General features: G+C 36.6%; 2 protein-coding genes across 2 annotated transcripts in view; both read left to right on the top strand.

Moving 5' to 3' along the window:
- The first annotated feature begins 1,075 nt into the window (after window positions 1-1,075).
- Window positions 1,076-2,166, top strand: LOC110675239. The gene is made up of 2 exons (XM_021839689.1): window positions 1,076-1,763; window positions 2,102-2,166. The coding sequence occupies exons 1-2, from the start codon at window positions 1,076-1,078 to the stop codon at window positions 2,164-2,166; spliced, it is 753 nt and encodes a 250-aa protein (XP_021695381.1).
- A 5,567-nt stretch (window positions 2,167-7,733) lies between these two features.
- LOC5572054 (protein Shroom) overlaps window positions 7,734-21,530 on the top strand; it is an 808,873-nt gene continuing 795,076 nt past the window's right edge. The window contains exon 1 of the mRNA XM_021847884.1: window positions 7,734-9,070. The gene's annotated coding sequence lies outside the window, so the exon portion shown is untranslated. The remainder of the gene's footprint in view (window positions 9,071-21,530) is intronic.

Raw genomic sequence — 21,530 nt, forward strand, 5'->3', positions numbered from 1 at the left:
TCGCACGATGCTTACTGATTTTAAAATGGCTTACTCAATTTTCACCACCTAATAAAATTTCAATCTTGTCACTCCCTTGCGACGCCTATGCACTTATTCATTTTTATCATTTGAATCATCTATAGACTCCCTTTTCCTTTAAGTCACACGACCGATATAGCCATGAACAAAAATAATATAAAACATTCACGGTCGATACCTTTCTCCTATGTAGAAAGTAAAGCGAAAAGTTTTCAAAACTGAATTTGGTGGGCAATGAATCTGAAAAGGGGGCAAATATGCTACTATGGGATAAATTGAGAACAAACGAATTACACTGGTTTTGGCCATATGCCAATCAGCATGAAATATTTTTTGTACACACGGATAAAAATCTGATCCCCACACCATGATTTACAAATCATGAAATTCATAAATTGGTTAGGTCATAATATCAGGATCACAAATCATGGTTCCTGGAGTCATAATCATGATTCCTCATAAGCGTAACATCCAGTGTGAAAACACTAAGCGGCGCACTTTGCTTCAACTCATTCGTATCGATCACTCTAAATTCAAGACGACAAAGCGGTTGAGTGGTAGAGCACGTAGCTCACAATCGGAAGGTTCTTGGTCCGAATCTCAATGTATGCTATTTTTAACTTTTTTTTTATTTTGTCGATCATAAACGGATGCGCGACTCAGCATTTTTGGCATTTGAATCATGATTCCGAGCAATCAGTTACAAAAACCTAACGCGTGTGTTGCGTTACGGCAATCTGGCTCATGATATCATGAGTCCAAATCATGGTGTATTTTCATAAGATGAAAACACGCTGGAATCATGATATCATGAGTCATAATCTTGTTTTTGGATTCTGATTTCTACCCGTGCATGGTGGAGATATATTCAATCACTCGTCCGAATCAATTCAAAAATATCAGTTTGGTTGAAGGTTTTGAGTGGGAAACATCGTTTCATCGTGCGCTCTTCAAGCTAAAGCTCTTTTTTTCATACCGCGGAGACCCTATACAAATTAAATTAGTGGTTGTTGAAGCAAATCGTTACAAATAATTTAGCGGACTGGTCGGTGACATGGCAGAGGATTCAGGCGGCGGAGGAGGGCCATCCTGGGCGTTCGGGTCCAGGTATAATGGCCTTGATATAGATCAACAAGAGTTGGAATGGACAACAAAAGAAAGCAGTCGTGGCAACAATGGGAAGAAACGAACAGCGAATCGTTTGACGCAAAAGGAGATCCAGTTCACAAAGCTGATGAAAGTGGACAGTTACAATGGACCACGTTTTTTGACCCTGAAGCGAACGGACCAGGACGAAACTATGAAAATGGTATCCCCGTTTTTCATCAGGAAGGCAATGAACAACATAACCCCGAATATTACTATTGTTAGGACAAAAGATGGTGGCCTCTTACTCAAGACCGTTGACCGACAACAGGCAGAGAAACTGAAGAAGCAAAAGGTTTTCGGAGGAATCATCAACATCGAAATTTCCGAACACCCTACCTTGAACAGTTCTCGCGGAACCATATTTTGCCCTGATCTCAAAATGCACACTGATGAGGAGATCCTTGATGAACTGAGCTCCCAACACGTGACTGACGTGAAAAGGGTTCAGCGTCGCAACAAAAAAGGTGATTTCGAAGATTCCGGAGTGTTCATCTTAACGTTCGACCTTGGGCATCTACCAAACTCGATCGACGCTGGCTTCCATTGCTGCAAAATCAAGCAGTACATTCCTCCACCACTACGGTGCATGAACTGTTTGAAATTCGGCCATAAGAAATCAGTTTGCAAAGGAACCAGACAAGACCCAGTGTCAACAAGGATTGAAATGCGTCGTATGTCGTGGAGATCATCACACTTTGTCAAAGGGCTGCCCTGTCTACAAAGATGAAATAGAGATTCAACGCATGAAGGTCACCGAGAAGATAACTTATCGCGAAGCCAGACAAAAAAGAAGACTACAAGCACCCGACCCTAATTCAAATCTCAGCACAATGAAGCAGATTAACAAAAGAACAATGAAATGACCAATCGTTCCAACGAAGATCACATCACCTCAACAGAACGTAACTCATCCAACCATCGACCAAATCAGCAACGGCCGGTAGCAAGCCGAGCAATCAGCAGCACTCAGATGAATTCTACGAGGACCTCCGATAATACATCAATACCCATCTGTACAACAAATGAGAGAGATAACAATCTCAATGACCAAAACAGCGTACCACCAAGTATGGAACAACATCTTCCAAACCAACTTGGTATCCCAATAATGAAAAACAGTACAAACACCACCAATAACACATCAAACGAAAATGAGAAGAAAATATCTAATTCTAACACGACTAACATTATAACAGAATCAAACAATCTCAGCATACTTTCACAGTTTATTACACAATCGATCAATATCAATGAAGAGCAATTCAGTGACAACACAATGTAATTCTTTGTAATAACACTACACATCTCTTGAACAATTTCTCGTTACAACCATGGATAGTTGCATATTACAGTGGAATTTAAATGGATTCTACAACAATTTCAATGAACTTAAATTGTTAATAAGTAACTTCAATCCCTTTGCAATTTGTATCCAAGAGAGTCATTTTAATCACTCTCGAAAACCTACGCTTAAAAATTACTCAATATATTATAAACTAGACCAATTTCACATGCGAGCCTCGGGTGGAGTAGCGATTTGCGTTAAAGACGGATTTCACTCAAGAGAGTTAGAACTTAATAGAAGAATGTATTACCCGCTTGAATTCACACTTGTCTCATTGTATCTACCTCCAGATCAGCAGATACAAAGATCACAGTTAGATGACTTCAATCAACAGTTGCCGAGTCCATTCTTAGTAACTACTGATTGTAATGCACATAATACGATATGGGGTAGTGAGTTGGATAATGCCCGGGGAAGAATGATTGAATCGACAATCAATGACTGGAACCTTAACATCTTTAATGACGGTTCACCAACCCACTTTAGCGTGGCGTACAAGAGTTTCTCAGCCATAGATATTTCATTCAGATCTTCTTGTTTATCAAGACATTTTAATTGGATGGTACACACTGATGTATGCTCAAGTGACCATTTCCCAATTTTAATTTCACCACTTTTAGATGAACAAAATCCATCAACTCCTTTAGACAAACTAGACCACTTTTCTTTTAGCGTTTTACATTCAGCGAAACAAACGATCCCTCAAACGTCTAGTATAGTCAAAAAGTGTAAACCACCATGGTGGTGCAGCGAGGTCTCTGATTGTATTAAAGCCAGAAATAAAGCGCTCAAAGAATTCAATCGCACTTTTAATTCTGAGACAGAAAAAGCGTACAAAATTGCAAAAGCGAAAGCACGACGCGTTATTCGTCGTTGCCAAAGAGAATCGTGGCAAAAGTTTGTATCATCTGTCGATAACTCAACACTTATAAACGAAATTTGGTCGAAGGTACAAAAAATTTCAGGAAAAACTAGCTTCCAAGGTATAACATGCTTAAAAGGTCGCTCAGGATTAATACGAAACTATCTTTTACGACGAAATCGACCAAAATGACCTTAATAAAGAATTTACGATGCAGGAGTTACAGATTGCGCTAAAGAGTTGTAAGGGAAGTTCTACTGGTCCAGACAATATCCATTATGATATGTTGAAAAACCTTCCATTTGATGCTTACTACTATATACTTCAAACATTTAACAGAATATGGAACCAACGAGTGTTCCCTGACCAATGGAGAGAGGCATTAATTATTGCCATTAAAAAGCCGAACAAAAATCCTCTAAATCCGACAAACTACCGGCCTATTTCTCTAACATGTTGTGTATGTAAAGTTTTTGAAAAAATGGTGAATCGATGTCTTACATGGTACCTTGAATTAAATGGCTTCATTGATAGCTGCCAATCCGGTTTTCGAAAATATCGAAGTACCGTTTTGTCTCAAATTCCGAACAGACTCATATTCCGAACACTCGGTTTTTGTATGGCGATTTGGTTGAAATGTTTCGCTGAAATATGTCACCAAATAGCAAGGAAATGGCAATCGATTGCTATTCAATTTTAACGACTCCAATATAATTTATACCGCGGGAGTAGTGATGATTCTCTTGTTTGAGGCCAGTAGAACAAGCTCAGATAAATTTATTTGCAAAATTATTCATTTGAATGAGATTTATTCGTGCTGTTCGGAATTTGAATCAAGGTGTTCGGAATATGAGACAGAATGAACACAGTGTTCGGCATTTGAATCAAAATGTTGTTCCATACTTTTACGTGAAAACAATACTAAAACTAATTAAATCAACATTATTACTGGTACACCCAACACCTAATAGTTAAAATTTGCGAAGAAATTAAAATTTACACAAATATCAGCCAATTTATACCAATCAGATGCATTTGAAGTCACTGTTGGCCTTAAGTGTTCGGAATATGAGTCAAAACGGTACTCTCGATAATTTAACAATATTAGAAAACGACATACAAGAAGCCTTTTCGAAAAAGCAACATTTGGTTTGTGTCTTTTTCGACCTTGAAAAAGCTTATGATAAGTAGTATCAAAATTCTAAAAACCCTTTCAACATACGGGATTCGAGGAAACATGCTTTATTTCATCGACAACTTTCTGCAAGATAGAAAATTCCAAGTAGCAGTTGGTAATACCTTTTCGTCAAAATTTTCGCAAGAATCCGGAGCCCCACAGGGATCAGTCCTAAGCGTGACTTTATTTCTAGTGGCCATCAATTCTTTATCAAATTACATCCCAAATGGAGTTAAAAAGATTAAGTTTGTAGACGATGTAGCAGCGTATATTTCGGGATCATCTTTAATAGAAATTCAAAGAAACCTACAATCTACCATGAATCGGCTAGAAAGTTGGAGTGAAGAAACAGGTTTCAGATTCTCAGTTAATAAAACTAAAATTATCAATTTCTGCCGGAAGACCAGCTGCATCCAAGATCCTCAACTAACGCTATATAATCAACCTATCGAAGTAGTAGATACCCACAAATTTTTAGGCATGATCTTCGATAAAAAACTAAATTGGAACTGCCATATAAGACAAACCAAAGCGAAATCCATGGGAGCTGTGAAGATAATTCGAACTCTTTCTAACACGACTTGGGGATCTAGTAGAAAAACTCTTCTTACACTGCACAATGCATTAGTATTATCGAGATTAGAATATGGAAGTATCATATACAACTCAGCTTCTGCAACACGCTTGAAGTAATTAATCCTGTCCACCTTGGAGTCAGATTGGCAATAGGAGCTTATAGGACAAGTCCTACTGTAAGTATCCTTTCTGAGGCAGGTGTATTACCGTTATCATACAGAAGAAATATTCAAACGTTGGTTTACGGAATAAAAGTAATAACTTTACATTCCCATCCTTTAAATAATAAAATTACGAGTACAGGCCATTTGACTCCAAAAGCCAAAAATTCTTTTTTATATCGATTTAAGAAACTTTGTTTGACTTTCCAAATCAATACTGAAAGCATCTATAGTCGGGGATATCATCGCGAACCCCCGTGGACACTTGGTGAAAAAAGTTGATTACTCAATGGCAAGCACTCAGAAATCGAATACAAATCCAGCGCTGTTCCAAAAAGAGTTTCCACGCAAAATATCTGAGTACGTGGGATACTATTTTATTTATACTGATGGATCGAAGTACGCCAATAACATTGGATGTGCTATTTACAGCACACTTCACACCAAAAAAAATACGTCTATCGAACCAGTCCTCGATATTTTCCGCAGAATTGATGGCTATAACCAGTGCAATTGAATACGCTCTCGATGATCAATCGCATTACAAATACCTAATTATATCAGACTCAATGAGTTCACTCCAAGCGCTACAGAACCCATTTTCTGAACAACCATTAATCCAAAACATCCAAGAACTTCTTATGACAATCCGTAGAATAAATAAAATCGTACATTTTTTGTGGGTTCCAAGCCATGTGGGTATTTCAGGTAATGAAATTGCCAATCAATTGGAAAAAGAAGCCACTCAATGCCAAAACTATTTAGATAATATTGCCCATAATGATTTGATCGTTTCTATAAAACAAATTGTTAGAAACACATGGCAACACTATTGGGAAGCATTGGAGGGCAACAAACTACGGTCAATTAAACCAACGATATCCCAATGGAGCACCTCAAATTGCTCACGAAGAAAAGACTCGGTTATCTTAGCTAGACTAAGAATCAGGGATGAGAAAAGTACTGGAGCAAACATTTACCGCCTCTACATTTACATCTTTCTACACGACCATCAAAATCCAAAGCAAACCATGACCGTTCGAAGCAAAAAAATGTCATTGCTTTTCAAAACTGTAATCTTCTTCTTCCTAACGTTTTTCAACCCCGAATGCGAAATGACTCGAGCACAGTGGTGACACGATTTTTGCGGTTTTCGGGGTTTTGCATTTTTGCTCGATAAAGGCAGCATGAAGTTGAACTTGTTTATATGTATCGCAACGGAATGATTGTGCTCTTTCTGTTAGAGCTAATAGATTTCAATTAGTTGAAAACACAAGCGAAATATTAGCGATCGAATGATTTCACACTTTTTTCAATCATTCACCTTGGAATGGCTGCCCGAAAACGGTCATAGTGGAGAGACAAAAACAGTCAAGCAGTGTGTGAACCGTCGGCAGCGCAACGCCTGATGGTATTGATGCTGTTGCTGCTTTGTGTTTTGGATGAATGGCAGATTCGATGAACTGTGGTGAATTGTGGTCACAGTTCCCAAGACTGCTAAGAATTGGTCACACGAGAATAACTCGTGAGTATATTTTCAAGCGTGAGGACCCTCCACAGTGTTCAAATTGCAATACAGCACTTACTGTTGAACATTAAGTAGATTCTTGTTCAGTATATGCAACTATCCGAAGAAAATACAGTGTTAATATCCAAAATTTAGGTAATGATTTCGATAAAATTGAAAATTTATTCAAATTCTTAAAGGAATCAAAACTTTATAATGAAATTTGATGTAAAATAACATGTAGAATTAATCATTAGGCTTAAGTATGTGTTGTATATCATATGTATTGTAACGTTATATTCTCTGGAGTAGATGCAAATAGCCATTATAGTGCTATGCATCTTAAATAAACCAATCAATTAATTAATTAATTCAAAAATATCTTTTAATAATTGCTTTTCCTTATAATTTTAACTCTCATACACCTAATTTGACCAGTGTACTCCTAATTTGACCACTCTCAATCAATGTGATTGGCCATTTTAGGTCAATTTAAATCTTTGGCCGAAACTGTTTATTGTGGCCTTTATACACCAACGAGATTTTTAAAGCGAAGACAATTTCCTATTTAATAGTTTCAGCTTACTAAGTAAGCTTACTAAGTCTTCAACTTCCCATATATTTTTAACGACTTTTTTTCTTAGACTGGCCAAAACCGGTGTTTCCACTCTATTATCCTATTGTGTAATTGTACTGATTTTGTCCCTAGCCCAACGCCAATGATCGTCGCACATTTTCTATTTATGTTTTCAACTTGCATAGGATTCCTGCCCCAATCTGCATCCACCCACCCACAGTACGATTGAGCTTTCTCTCCTGTAGAGCTTTTCTCTCTCGTTCGCCCAAGCTTGCGAGAGAGCAACTCCGATCTGTTTCGTCCGGTCAGGTCACAAGAAACGCCGACTCCCAGCCAGCCGAGCCGGTTCCATTCAGTTCTCGGTAGTACCTCGTCGTAGTTGGATCGTAGTCGTCGTCGAGATATCGCCCGTTCCTCCCAGAAGAGCAGGCCCCAAGAAGGAGACGTGAGTTCCGGACGGTTGGTCGGTCTCGGTCGGTCATCGCCGCCTTCTTACCGGGCTTTAGTGCAGCAAGTCCAGTTTTCTCACCTCTTTCCACCTTTTGTTTCTCGTGGTGGCTTCCCAACGCGATCAATCGGTGCTTGTTTTTGCTCTTGGATCTTTCTCAAGTTCTTCGCGATGATGGAAGTGGATCTGGTTTCTAGAAAGAGAAGAAGCCATCGTGCACAATAACATACCTGGGGATAAAGGCAAAAGCACACAGAATACACAGAAGTGAAGCCAACGCAGATGTGAGTGTTGGTCGAAGTGATCGTTCTGAAGAATACCCCTATAGTGCCTGTAGTGGGGAAACGGTGTGCAAAACTGAAGAACGAAATTCGCGATCGCGCGCTGGATCTTGATGACGTGTGCGTGTGTGTGTTGGTGCGCGCATAGAAGAAGACGGCAGCAGTGGCAGTGAACCTAGCCAGAAGAAGAACATAGGAGGGCTCGACAAGTATTTGGCGATCGCGACTTGATCGCGTCCGAAAGTAACGAAACCCTTCTGCGACAAATTCAAAGGTTTCGCGGTTGGTGTAATTTCGCAGTGGAGTCGAGTGGACCTCGGATTTCAGTGACTTCGTGTGTTGGTGAAGGAATTTGATTCATACGGAGTCGAAGACAAATTCCTCAAAGTCTACAGAGGTGGACAAATTCTGCAATCGCATCAGTTGTCCGTTCGCAGTCGATTCTTGTTGGGGGCTGTTTTTGTTCCGCATTCTGTTTTGTTATAACATAAGCATAAGTGATATACATATGCGATCACCGCAAGTGCCGGACAGGTATCCAACGAAAGGGTGCGAAAAAGAAGAACACAGAAGAAGGAAAACCCGCAACACGAAGGTGCAGCAAGCAGGCAAACAATTCATAAGTTGTGGCCGGTATGTGCAGTGATTGTTTCTGAATTAGTGCCGATCAATAGGCGAAAAGCCGGGAGTGAGGCGGTTTTATAAATACTTGGAGTGTTTTCGAAGTGTGAAAAGCGGCAGCTACGATCACTCATTCGATCGCATTAGTAAAAGGTGTGAAGAATTTTCCCAAACAATTTGGCTGACGGGCTAGTTCGATGGATGTTTACACTAATTGGCTGATTTTGAGTGGAAATCGATGGTTTCGAGCAAGCGTAGCCCCATAAGTGGATGGTTTTGAATTCATAGTGGACTTCTTCTGCAGTGGAGACCAGATTGGCGTCGTCAACCTTGCGAGACGAAAGTGTAAGTTTCCATTCCACACTGCGGTTTATGTAAGGTTCTAATAACAGAGAATGGGAGAGTAAACGAAGCTGAATGCTTACCTATAACGTAGCTGAAGGTGGGTTCTCTATAGGCGTAGCAGCCGGAGATGCAAGGTCATACACTTTTGTTGTTTTCTTTCTTTCGGTTGTCTTCGCTGTGGTCATGGATCGTATAGGCTGTGCCCATTGGACCGCCGTGGATGTGACTGGGCACTGAGAAGTTCGTTATGATGACGGTTGGATGGAGCGATTTTACAGAGGATAGAAAAACACTGTCCTTTTATGTTGATAGAATTAGACAATTTGGGCTTAAGCTTAGGTTTGCCAAACAAACATTAGTCGATGAACGTTAATTAAAAATAGCTAGCTACTTGTTTTGCAGAAGTAATATTATTATCTTAATAATGAGATTTGCTGCCCGAGGCGGCTTTATATAAGTATTTTCGGTCGCAATAATCACGATTTTCACAAATTTCGTAGTTTTAACAGATTTGTATTGATTTCATTTATTTTTTATTTTGTCTCATTTCGCGGCACATCAGTGATATTTGTAAATTTGTTAAATGTCCTTCGTGTTTCTTCCTTGATCTTTTCAGATATTCAATCATGTGCTTTGAAAAGATTTGACTGAGAATTCCTACGGGAATTTCTTCATGAATTATGCTCGTATTTTTCAGTATTTTCACCAAGAACTCCTTTACCAGTTTTCACTGAGTTCATCCTGAAATTCCCACGGAAAATCATTCTCAGACTTTCTGATCTCACCAGAATTTTTTTCAAAGAATCTCTATCGAATTCATTAAAAAATTTCTTGATGGATTCGGCCAGAGATTGCATTGGTAATTCTTTTAATCATTTCTCAGGGAAGGTCTTCTAGGTACTTATTACATATAAATTCCAATTGTGAATTTAACGTATCCTCCTGTTTTCATTAACCTTCCAGTCGTCGCGCGGTTTGCTACCATCAGAACCACCGAACGAAAAGCGAGGTTTTTTTTTCAGCAGTGTTGTACAAAATACAACAGCGTGACGACTTGTTGTAATTTTGTTAAGATTTTCATGAATTTCTTAGGATTTCTCCATCGATCATTCCTTGAATTTTCAGAGTATTCGTCAACAGTTTTTCCAACGTTGCTTTTGAAGTTATTTCTAAAATTTCTCTACAGGATTGTTTGAAAAAATCGCTGCAAAAATAATCCAGACTTCCTGCAAAAAAGTTAGTGACTGTCCCAGGTGTCACTTTAAGAATTCCCCGTAATTTTGCACAAGAATTTCATGAGTATTTAAATAGAAATAAATTGGGAAAATGTTATACATGATTTCTCAGAGAAGTTCTACGCAAATCTATCCGTATGTTTTCACAGACTATTATTTTTTTGGATTTATCGAAAATCAAGGAGCAACATCTCGCATTCCTTCAAAACTCTATCGTATATTTTTATTTTTTCAAAATTGCTTAACAATGAAACATTTCAAGAACTTCAACATTTCTATAAAGTTCATAGCGGAATACGTTAAACTGTTCTTTCAAAAACTTTTCCGTGAAAATACTCAGTGATTCTCCGAGTGATTTGTTCAGGGATTTCTTAGAGAATTATATTATTGTTTCCCTAAAATTCTACTGAAAAATTTCCCAAAGATTCATCAAAGTATTTTCCAGAGATTTTTTTGCTTCATACCGCACTAACAATTCTTTTGGGATTTTTTTAACAAGTTTTTCACCTAATTTACTAAGATCTTGCAATTCATTTTGGAACTTTTCAAAAAAAAAAACTCCATAATTTTCATAAAGTATTCTTTTAGATTCTAGAAATAACACCATTTTTTAGCGAATGGTAACCTCAGGTTTCTTTCTTTAATAACATTTAAAAATTTATCCAATTTCCATATTTATACAAAAAGTACTCCATGAAAATCTCAATATTTTTTAGGGATCGCTTCAAAAATTCCTCTACGAATCACTCTATATTAGATTTCTAAAGAGACACATACAAAGAAAGGTTTAAAAAAACTTTGTTGACAATTTTTTGAATAATTGCAGCTTAAATATTATTCGGAAAAAAATACTAATTTTCTGTCGTAAAATTCTTGAATGTATACCGCAGAATTTCTGAAACTTGTTGACAATTTACCTTACAGAAGAGCTGAAGTGGTCCTTAATGAATTTAAATTGTTGAGAAATACCAGATGGACTTTCAGGAATCAGGAACCATACGTATAAGAATTTTGCAATTTTTCAAATCTCATATAATTTTCCTTTTTTAGATACTTTAAAGTGTTGCTTTTTGGAGAAAGGAAAGGTTTTTTTACGAAGTTCCCCAAAGCGTCATACAAAAAATGGAGGAACAACAAAATGTTGGAGCAGGTAGAACAACAGATGATGTTTTTTCTGGAGGTCAATTACAGGATAGTTTAAACATATCTAATGAATTAACGCATAAAACGAATTTCTCAAGAAGGTCCATCAGAATCTTCTTTAGAAATATTCCTTGAAATCTATCCTTTCTTGATTTCTGGTTTTTTAGAATAATGCCAGAAAGTCCCTAGGAATTCCGCCCTCGCATCGTATCGAATTCAAACCAAGAATATGAATTGCCAATAATTGTAAAATTAATTCTCGTGAAGTGTTATAAGGAAGATCAATATAAATTACTTTTGTGAATATCTTAATAAATCTTTTCATCCTCCCAGTTATTTTGCTACATGTTTCCCTACAGATTCCATTAATACCGCTATGCTAATTTCGGAATCAAAAGTTTTCCTGGGGATTTTCAACATATTTCCTCTGAAGATTCGAAGGCAAGAGACATTTGAAAAAAATTGAGGCAATATTTCTTAAAAAAAACAGAAGTATTTTTGAAGCAATTGAAGTATTTTGGAAATATTTCTTAAGGACTTTTGATGAACTTCGGGGAAGAATTTGTAATAAAATTTCTGGGAAAATTATTGAATTTCTAATAGAAATTTCAGTGAAATATCTCTCTATTAGATTTGATAGAATTAATGATTTTTTTGGAGGAATCGCGAGGGAAAACTGAACTTTTGAAAGATAAAGTAACATTTTCCAGGTAAATCCTGGAACATTTTCCGAAATCGAATTGCTAATAAAAAGTAGACATAGAAGGAACGGATGTCCACCAGGAAGAATTCGCTTTGAAAGTATGAACAAGTCCCACAATATCATTTGACTAACTTCAAAAAGGTTTGCAAAAGTTCTGAAGCCACCCTTAAATATTACTTGAGGAATTTGATTTAACTTAAATTCTATCTATCTATCATCAAAAACGGCTCTATGACACTACCTTGAACGTCACTATCCCGAATGCCATTACCCCGAACGCCATTACCCCGAACGCCATTACCCCAAAAGCCATTTACCCGAATGGGTCATTACCCCGAACGCCACTACCCCGAATGGATAACATTTTAAGACTAATTATGATTAGAAAGTAAGGACATAATTGTACGTTTTCTTTTGACTATTAAACTGGTTTACCTTAACAATGTATGCATTATTTAAATATAAGAAAATAAAAAAAGGAACAAGCTTTTCGGCAAATAATTTTTACATAGTAAGTTTTGTCTGGATTTTTTCCTCTAATTTTGGTGAGCTTTACTCAGCCACATTCAAATGCACTGAAGAACAGTCTATTTTGAAAAGAAGGGTGAATTTATTATGAAAATGAAAGCTTTAACATGCACAAAATTAGGATGTAGTAAAGTCTCCAATTGGACGCTGGTATACACTTCCTTCACTGATGTCACTAGAATTAAGATCTTCTAAAAGATTTTGTTTCAAGCGTGCCACTGTGGCCTAAAACCATTAATACAATTGTACATGTTAGAAAAATAGGGGCAAAAGTCACCGCTAGAGTAAAAACTTTCGTTGGTTCTGGGATCATTCAGCTGAATTTTGATAAAATAGTCACAAAAAATAGTTTTGTTTTATTCAACACAATGAAGAAATTATGATAGCGGAAAAGCGACCTAACTGTTACAATACAAGTAGATAAAAAAGGACAATTTTCTGATTAAAATCGTAACAGTATTTACTTCAATGAATGCCCTGGGGATACACTGCTTTCAACAAAAAAAAAAATGCTGTTCTATGTGAAAATATTAATGACTAGCTCATCCAACGAAAACATAAAAGAACAGGCTTTTTAAGAAAGAAGGGCAAATTTCTGGTGAAATGCAAGCAGTTATGACATGAACAATAACTGTAATTACGTGATGCTATGGCACAACCTATATTCATAAGAAAAAAATCTTTGTTAAAAACCAAAATTGAAATATGAACAAGAAGCCCAAATACCGATGAGTACGCAGCTGTTCAGTAAGAACATTTTGAAGGTTATGGGTTCGAATTCCTCCTGTGGCAGATCTTTTTGCATTGAAAATTTCCTTGAAATTCCTAGACATAGAGGCAGATGTACAAGAATGGCTTATTTTATTCAAAGCCCATTTACAAATTTCATAACGTTGAAAAGGGTAACACATGTTGTGGGTGGTTGTCTTCAAAACGTTACAGCTCATACAAAATTTCTAGCATTTCCATACAAACAGTGTTACGGGGTTGGTGTCATTTTTGGAGTTATGAAATTTGTGAATTAAACCTTGAACTGTGATAGTGCCCACTGAGCTAAGAAACAGTCACTGTATCAGAGAGAAGAATATATTAGCGACAAGATATTTTGAAAGAATAGCTGACATATGAAAGAAGGGAAAATATATGATGAACATTTACCAACGAATTTCACGCACCATTAATTACCATTTAGCATTAGGGACGCATACATGAATGGTCGATTCTTTCTTATGGTATGACCAACATTTTCGTTAAAGGACATTAACCACATAATTCCCTTAACGGGAAGAGTGGACGTCTGTCTATTTGGAAACAAGTGTATCAAACCATATAGTATGTTACTCTGATGGCTCCTTTCTTGAAGGTAGAGCTGGTGCTGGTGTATATTCTCGTGAACTAAGGCAGACTCAGTTTTCTTCACTTGGTAAACACTGCACCGTTTTTCAGGCAGACCTTTTCAGATAGGCAGGCTGCTCAGTGCTCTTGCTTCGGCTAACTCAAGGTCGATGCATGTTATTGCATGTCAAACTTCAATTAAGGAACTGAATTCTTTTTTTTATTAGTATCATTCCATTTGGCTTGAATGCCCTCAATGAGATTTTTGAAAGTTAAATTCTTATCTAGCATGAGCCCTACATACTTAACATCACCCCTCTCATCGTGACAACATGTCTACTTGAAGGTTTGAAATAAAGAGTTTTTGGTTTATGTGGGAATATTATTAGTTGAGTCTTGGAAGCATTCGGAGAAATCTTCCATTTTTGCAAGTATGAAGAAAAACTAATTCAGATGTGAAAATATTGTATAATATTGGTCCCAAAATGCTGCATTCTGATAATTAACCTGAAGTGTACGATTTGACAGATAACTTTGAATTATCCTAACAATGTATGTTGGTAAAATGAAGTTTTTTAATTTTATAATCAAGCCTTCATGCCAAATACTGTCGATTTTTTTTCTTTGTCTAGGAGAGCAAGACCAGTAGAATAGCCTTCAGATTTGTTGGAACGGATCAAATTTGTTACACGTAAAAGTTGATGAGTGGTCGAATGTCCTCCACTATGGACAAACTGTCCATTGGCAAAAAATGTATTTTCGTTGGTGTGGGCCATCATACTGTTCAAAATGAACTTTTCAAAAAGTTTACTGATGGAGGAAAGCAAACTGATTGAACGATAGCAAGAAGCTTCTGCAGGATTTTTGGTTTTAAAATTGGTACATCCTTAGCATTTTTCTATTTGTCAGGAAAATATGCTAATTGAAAACATTTGTTAAATATATCAACTAAGAATGATAAGCTACTTTCGGGAAGTTTCTTGATGAGGATGTGGAAAATTGCATCATCGGCAGGAGCTTTCATATTTTTGATTTTTTTAATAATAATTCTCACTTCTTCCAAATCAGTATCCCAGGAATTTTCGAAAACGTTCTCTTGTTTAAGAATGTTTTTGACATGCTGAGTTTCGTTATGGTCTTGATTTTATTGTATTTTATTGGTTATCAGAATATCGATTTTATTTTATTTTTTGATTGGCTTGCTTTTACCATTCTCGATGCTGGTTTAATACAAAAGTCAATTAATTTGTTACTTTGAATAACACTGCCAAGAACACCGTTAAAGTTTTCCTGTTCCAATAAAATTCTCCGACTTTGGTACGATTCGGTACAAAGTAAAAACCACGAAGGTTGCCTTTCGTACCAGAGAAAACTGTCGCCTTTGCAAATCGAATTTTATGGCGCATAAAACTATTTGCACAGAACATGGATTGTCCATAATACAATCTTCAATTGTGCCAGCCCAACTCCGGTGCTCTTGAGTGGTTTATTTTTATTGAAGTAATATTGCGACAAATAGCCGGCGACGAGTCGCTCGTGCCTCGGAATGCAGTTTTATGTCCCATGTCCTGAAACCTCTCCCAAGCCAAACCCCCGTCCTTCCCAATTCAGGTCTGACGTTGTTCTACGGCGCGGTTAATTCCTACATAATATACGATTCGTTGTTCGCCCACCTTCGAAAAAGCCAAACTGGATCAATGCGCGACGACGACGACGAACGAGGCGACATTCGTTTGGGATCTCGCTCGTTTGAGTGTTCGTCGTCTCGGAGGCTCCTGAGCTCAGGAAACATGTTCATTCCGAATGCGATCGGGTGAGCCGAGTCAGGGTTCCAATGAGTGCAACTTCGTGTTCTTCTTCCTTTCCGGGGCAGTCAACCACTGCTCATATTAACGCTGCACTTTAGTAATTTCGATTAAAAGCATGAAAAGTCAAAGAGCGAAACCATTCGGGAAGGACTTGTGGTGTGGTCGGATGACACGCGGCCGACAACCGCCAGACAGCGAAACATGATTTTCCAATTCGAATCGGAAAGCTTAATTTGCGCGGTTAGGCTGATGGGACCAAAACATCCTCCAAGTCTCTGGATCTCCGGATCGGATTCCGGTTCGCGTCCAGTTCGTATCCAATATGTGTTCTTGAAGGAGGAAAAGGCGTATTTGTGAACTCGCATGGGCGCACTCAAAAACCGCATGGAAAATTTATCTCGACAAGTCACGGTGCGGTGACCACTGTCATTAATATATTTTTGGAATGCGCACATGGGGTAGATGTACCAATTATGGTTGGAGTGCGCATTATGGCAAAAGTGCGAATTGAATTCGTTCGTTATGAAGTGATCTTCAACTTTATGTTATATCCACTATGACGATAATCGGTACAAGAAGTGTATGGTGATCAAGGATTGAATTCAGAGAGAATTGAGAGTATCTCTCACTCATCGCTCTTTGTATCAATCATAATCCGTAACACATCATGAGAGTCTGTTTATCATCTTCTGCTACAGCTGTGATTAGATCGGAGGGATAATACAGTTTTGATAATTGAGTTTATTTTGTGCAAATTATTGATAGTCCATAATTGGATTTTTTTGTGTAGAATTCCGGGAACACTATTGCCATAAGTGGTACAAAGAAAATGATTTTTAAAACCAGTTTTTAGAAGATTTAAGTCAATTCAATACTAAAACTGTTCATTGGTACACCTACCCTGCATATTGAAAGGTTTTCGGTTTTAACCGCACGACATCGACGAGTTGCAGTGGGATTCAGTCCGGGAGTTTCTGACTGACGCGTCACCACGAATGAAATGGGGGCCACGCCACCAGTGCAGAACTTGTTCGCCCTCACACCAGATCGCCGGGCGTTTCGGTTGGTTTGGGCATTCGTCGCAATGCAAAAGCCCATTCGGATTGGAACTTTTGTGGATGCAAATCGGCATCGGGGCAGGACCAGTTCAACCGATAAAATTTGTTGGTTTAATACTTATGAAACAAGCAACACTGAAGGAAACAGTTTCATTTGCTCGTTCAGAAAATTGTCTCGATACTGAAAATTGAGAGTACACCGTGTCCAATATATTCTCATACACTTTTTCTTTTCTTTGGTATAACTTCACTGAATGTAGGATAATCCAATGTCGTAGTATTTCATTGTAGTCTGGTAGTATTATACTAACGTAGAATAGCTTGTTTTATGAATAAGAAAAAAATAATTGCTATGATAAGTGATGAAATGTCCATTGAAGTCGTGTTTTGCACTTAAAATTAATTTTTGTTCATATTGGTCTGGTTAACAAAGTGAAAATCAGAGCATTCACAAAAAAGTTTCAGAAACTTTAAGTTAATTATATTGCGTTTTGAATAGATAAATATTGATAAAATTTGATAAATATATGTGCGATAACTGCAGATTGAAATTGGGCTCTGCCTATGAGCGTGCCGCTGGAAATATTTTTCGTAAATTCTTAAGTTGATAAAATAAGTTTATAATTGAAATATTTCCAAAATATTTCATGTAGTGAATCAGTATTATAACCACTTTCAAAAAATATTATCACCAATGATGTCAGTTAAACAAGCACAAAGTAATGTTATCTCGAATTTGTATGAGAATATACTGGACACGGTGTATCTCTCACTTATCACTCACTGTAACAATCATGATCCGCAACACATCATGGGAGTCTGTGTATCGTCTACTGCTGCAGCTATGGTTATATCAGGGTGACAGTGAATGATAAAACTCATCTAAACAAGCTCAAACCTAGGACCACAATTGCCGTAGGATCTTCGGGAAATGTATATCATGCTAGTAAAGTAGATCACCTACCCTAATGATAAATAAGCGAAAAATATGGGCTTTTTCATCGCTCTCTTTTTGGAGCTGTCTTTCGCTGCTGCTGTTTATCAAGCATGTTAAAACTTGCGAAACATTGCCGATCATGAACCGATTTGTTTTTGTTTTGCTCATTTATGACTTCTTGTGGTCTCATTTTGTTTTTTTTTTAAGTCTATACGGTAAGTTTTCAGGATAACTTCTCGCTGTTTTTCTCAATTTGGCTTTTTAAGGCCCTCGTTTTCGTCTCATTTTGGTTTTCTTGTAACCTGTTTTTGGTCTGATTCTATTAGGCCTATACCGATTTCAGTAGATTCACTTTCACTACTTCTTCCCTTAGGGTCCCTATCTATTCGGATACATTTCTGATTCTTTTCGGTTTTTTGTTGATCTCATATCGGTCTCATTATGATCTCGGTTTCCTTCTGGTCTTTTCTAAGTCAGTTAATATTGGTCACTGCTAAGTCTTTGGATGGTCACTTTTACATCTCTTGACGTTCTCTTATAAGGACTGTTCATTTTATAAAGTGGACACCTTGTTTATGCTATATCTTTTTTATTTATTGATGAAATCGTAAACGGTTTTCTGTGTATCGTTCAACTATTATTCTACAATGTTATGAAAATACAGAAACTTACAAAATGCTTTCGGTTGAAAAACTAAATAGTTTTTGCAAAAACTCCTAAGAAAAACTGTTCGTCAAGTTTAAGCATTATTTTTCGCATGAAAAAAAATCCTAAATTTAATGAACAAATTGTATGTGGGTATCCTTTACTATTCAACTTAAGGTAGAGCTTTTAAAAACATCAATAATATTCTATCAGTTCCTGACGCTGAGTCACTTTAGTGATCTATTCCTTATGGTCAAATTTGCTGATACACCATCTTTTTACTACCAGCAAAAAAGTAAAGTAATAAGCGTGTTCAAAACTGGTTTAGATTACTAAAGAAACTATATATGTATAAAAAAAAAGCAAAATCATGAGTTTTAACCGCATTCTTGGGTACCAAGTTTACTCTTTATGGTCGTTTTATTGAAAAATCCCATACTTTTAAAATTATATACGCATGTTTATCGATCTAGAGCAAACTGTAAGCGTTTTTCTCAAAATATTTTGATAGGTAGTCTCAGAATAACACATTCTGAAAATAATACATGCAAAATAAATTTGATTTAATTCAAGCAGTGTTCCCAATCTTGATGATTGTCATTGTGCTTTGAGTGGTCTTCTGAAAATAAATTATTTGTTTTTCTATTGTGCTTAAAATATGACGTGGGGACTAAATCAGCAACTCTATGAAGGCGTAAGTTATTTTCATTATAAATACTATATTATTACTTCCGTCTGGACGTACTTTGAACCTTAAAATTCTACTCATAGCAGTTCCATTTAAATTTAAGATATTTTTCTTTAAAAAAAATGATAAAAAATGATTTTATGATATCTGCAAAATTGCTTCTCCAAAAATAACTTGATATTTTTTGGCAAGCTTCTAATTGATGATGCTTTCTAAGTACAACCATTTTTTGAAAATAAAAAAATATAAATTGTCGAATTTTCCTGCCGATTTTTAATAATCCTTGATTTTGATTATTTACATTTACATATACATTTGCCTTATTAGTGTGAAATCATATTATTTTGGTAACTTTTTTATTACCACAACATTGTACAATATTAGTCGAACGATGTACAGAAAACCGATTTCGATTTCATTGATAAATTAAAAAGATATTGCATGTCCAAAGTGTACAGTCCTTATGTCTCTTTTGGGATTCTTTTGCTGCTTATCTGTTCTCGTTTTTGACTCTTGCTGGTCTATTCTGTGTTCCTTCTTTTTTTATCTTATTTATTTCTGTACTTTCCTATTTTGTCCTTGTCCTATTTGGTATTTGGTTTTGTTGTAAACAGATGTGTCTTGAAAAATGAAGAAGAAAAATGACAAAAGCCACTATACAGCGTTAATTCTTTTACAAAGTAAATAAACTTGAGTAGATAGAAACCATAAACCTTTTTGACTATCTGCTACTCAATCCAATAACAGTGTAGCATGGAATAATAATTAAATTTGTACGTTCCAAGAGAAAAAAGTGCAATTGACGTTTCAAGAGTAAACCGGTGGTAAAATGTTTCAATCAGAGTAAACATACAGATTTGTTCGTCAGTTATGCAGAGAGCAGCGACCTTTTAAAAAATCTTCAATCCATTTATGATCGTCTCCGGTTTCTCTCAGCTTTGTTTTAATATCACTGTTCTCTTTGTGTTCTAATCTTGTTATTTTATGTTTTTGAATTCTTAATTTTCGTCTGTCTTAGTTTGGTCTTTTTCAGTCTTTTATTTTTCGCTTTTCAGACTTTTGGAGGTCATTTCTAGTTTCTTTCTTATCTCGTCTTGTTAGTTCTTATTGTATTTTTTGCTGTGTTCTTTTCTGTTTGTTATGACTTTTTTTTCTTATTTTGATCTCCTTACAAGCTTTGCCAAATGTACAAATATTTGGCTAGGCATACATCAACAGACATCAACACTGACGCAAAATCTTTGCGATCCGAATCAATTCAAGGCAAATAGTTTCCATAGTGTACTGATAGTTGGTCTCTTTAGTCTCTTTTTGGTCTCAAGCAGGTCTTCTTTCATTGACTTCTTGTATCGTTTTGTTTTCTTCAATCTCGTTTTGTTCTGTTATTATCTTCTTCTGGAATTTTTTAATTATCTATTGGTCTTTTCTGGACTCCTTCTTATCCTTTTCCACTTTTTTAATTTATTTTGTTCCATTCGCGATCTCTTTGATTCTTAATTTTTGTGCGCTTCTCGGTCGCTTTAAGGTTCCATTTTGATCCTTCTTTGGGCTCTTCTTGACGTTCTTCTGGTTTTTATTTTTTGGTTCCTTTCATTTTGTTCTTTTCTGGTTTCATTTTGTTCTCTGTTCCATCGCTTATTATTATTTTGTTCCATTTAAGGTTTTCTTTTAATCTTCCATTGGGTTCTTGTTAACGCCTTTTTGGTATTTTTCTGGTTTCTTTTTGTTTTCATGTTGTTCTTTTCTGGTTCTATATTGGTCTCTTTTCCGTCGCATATTATTGCCTTCTTTACTCGATTGGCAATCACTCGGTCTCTTCTTTGGAATTCTCTCTCATTGTCTTCTATCTTGGTCTCCGTTTGATTTCAATTTAGGCATTCTTATCTCTCTTTGGATTTTGTTTTTGCTGTCCCTTTGCTGTCCTATCTTATCTTGTTGGTTTCGCTTCGGTTCTTTTTTATTATTTTAATTATATTTTTATCACTTGGTTTCATTAGGCTCGTTTTCGTTTTAAGATCTCTTATTGGTCTCTTTGTAACCTCTTTTTGGGTTCTTTTTCAATCTCTTGTTTTGTGTTTTATTTGGTCTACACAGTTTCCAGTTTATTCAATTTCAGGTGCTTCAAAACCAATTGAGAACAAATTCTGCAGTGCCTGCTCATTACAAAGATCGCCAATGTATCGGTCCATGATCGGCAATGTTTCATAAGTTTTAGCATGCTTGATAAACAGCAGCAGCAAAGGTGAGCCCCAAATGAGAGAAAAAGAGAGAGAGAGAGAGAGAGAGAGAGAGCAAAACAAACAAATCATTTATCTCGCTTACACTGCGGAACACGTTTTTGTCTCCAGCATCAAAATACTTCTATTTACTCAATTAAGGG

The sequence above is a fragment of the Aedes aegypti genome, chromosome 2 (assembly GCF_002204515.2).
Source record: "Aedes aegypti strain LVP_AGWG chromosome 2, AaegL5.0 Primary Assembly, whole genome shotgun sequence".
NCBI lineage: Eukaryota > Metazoa > Arthropoda > Insecta > Diptera > Culicidae > Aedes > Aedes aegypti.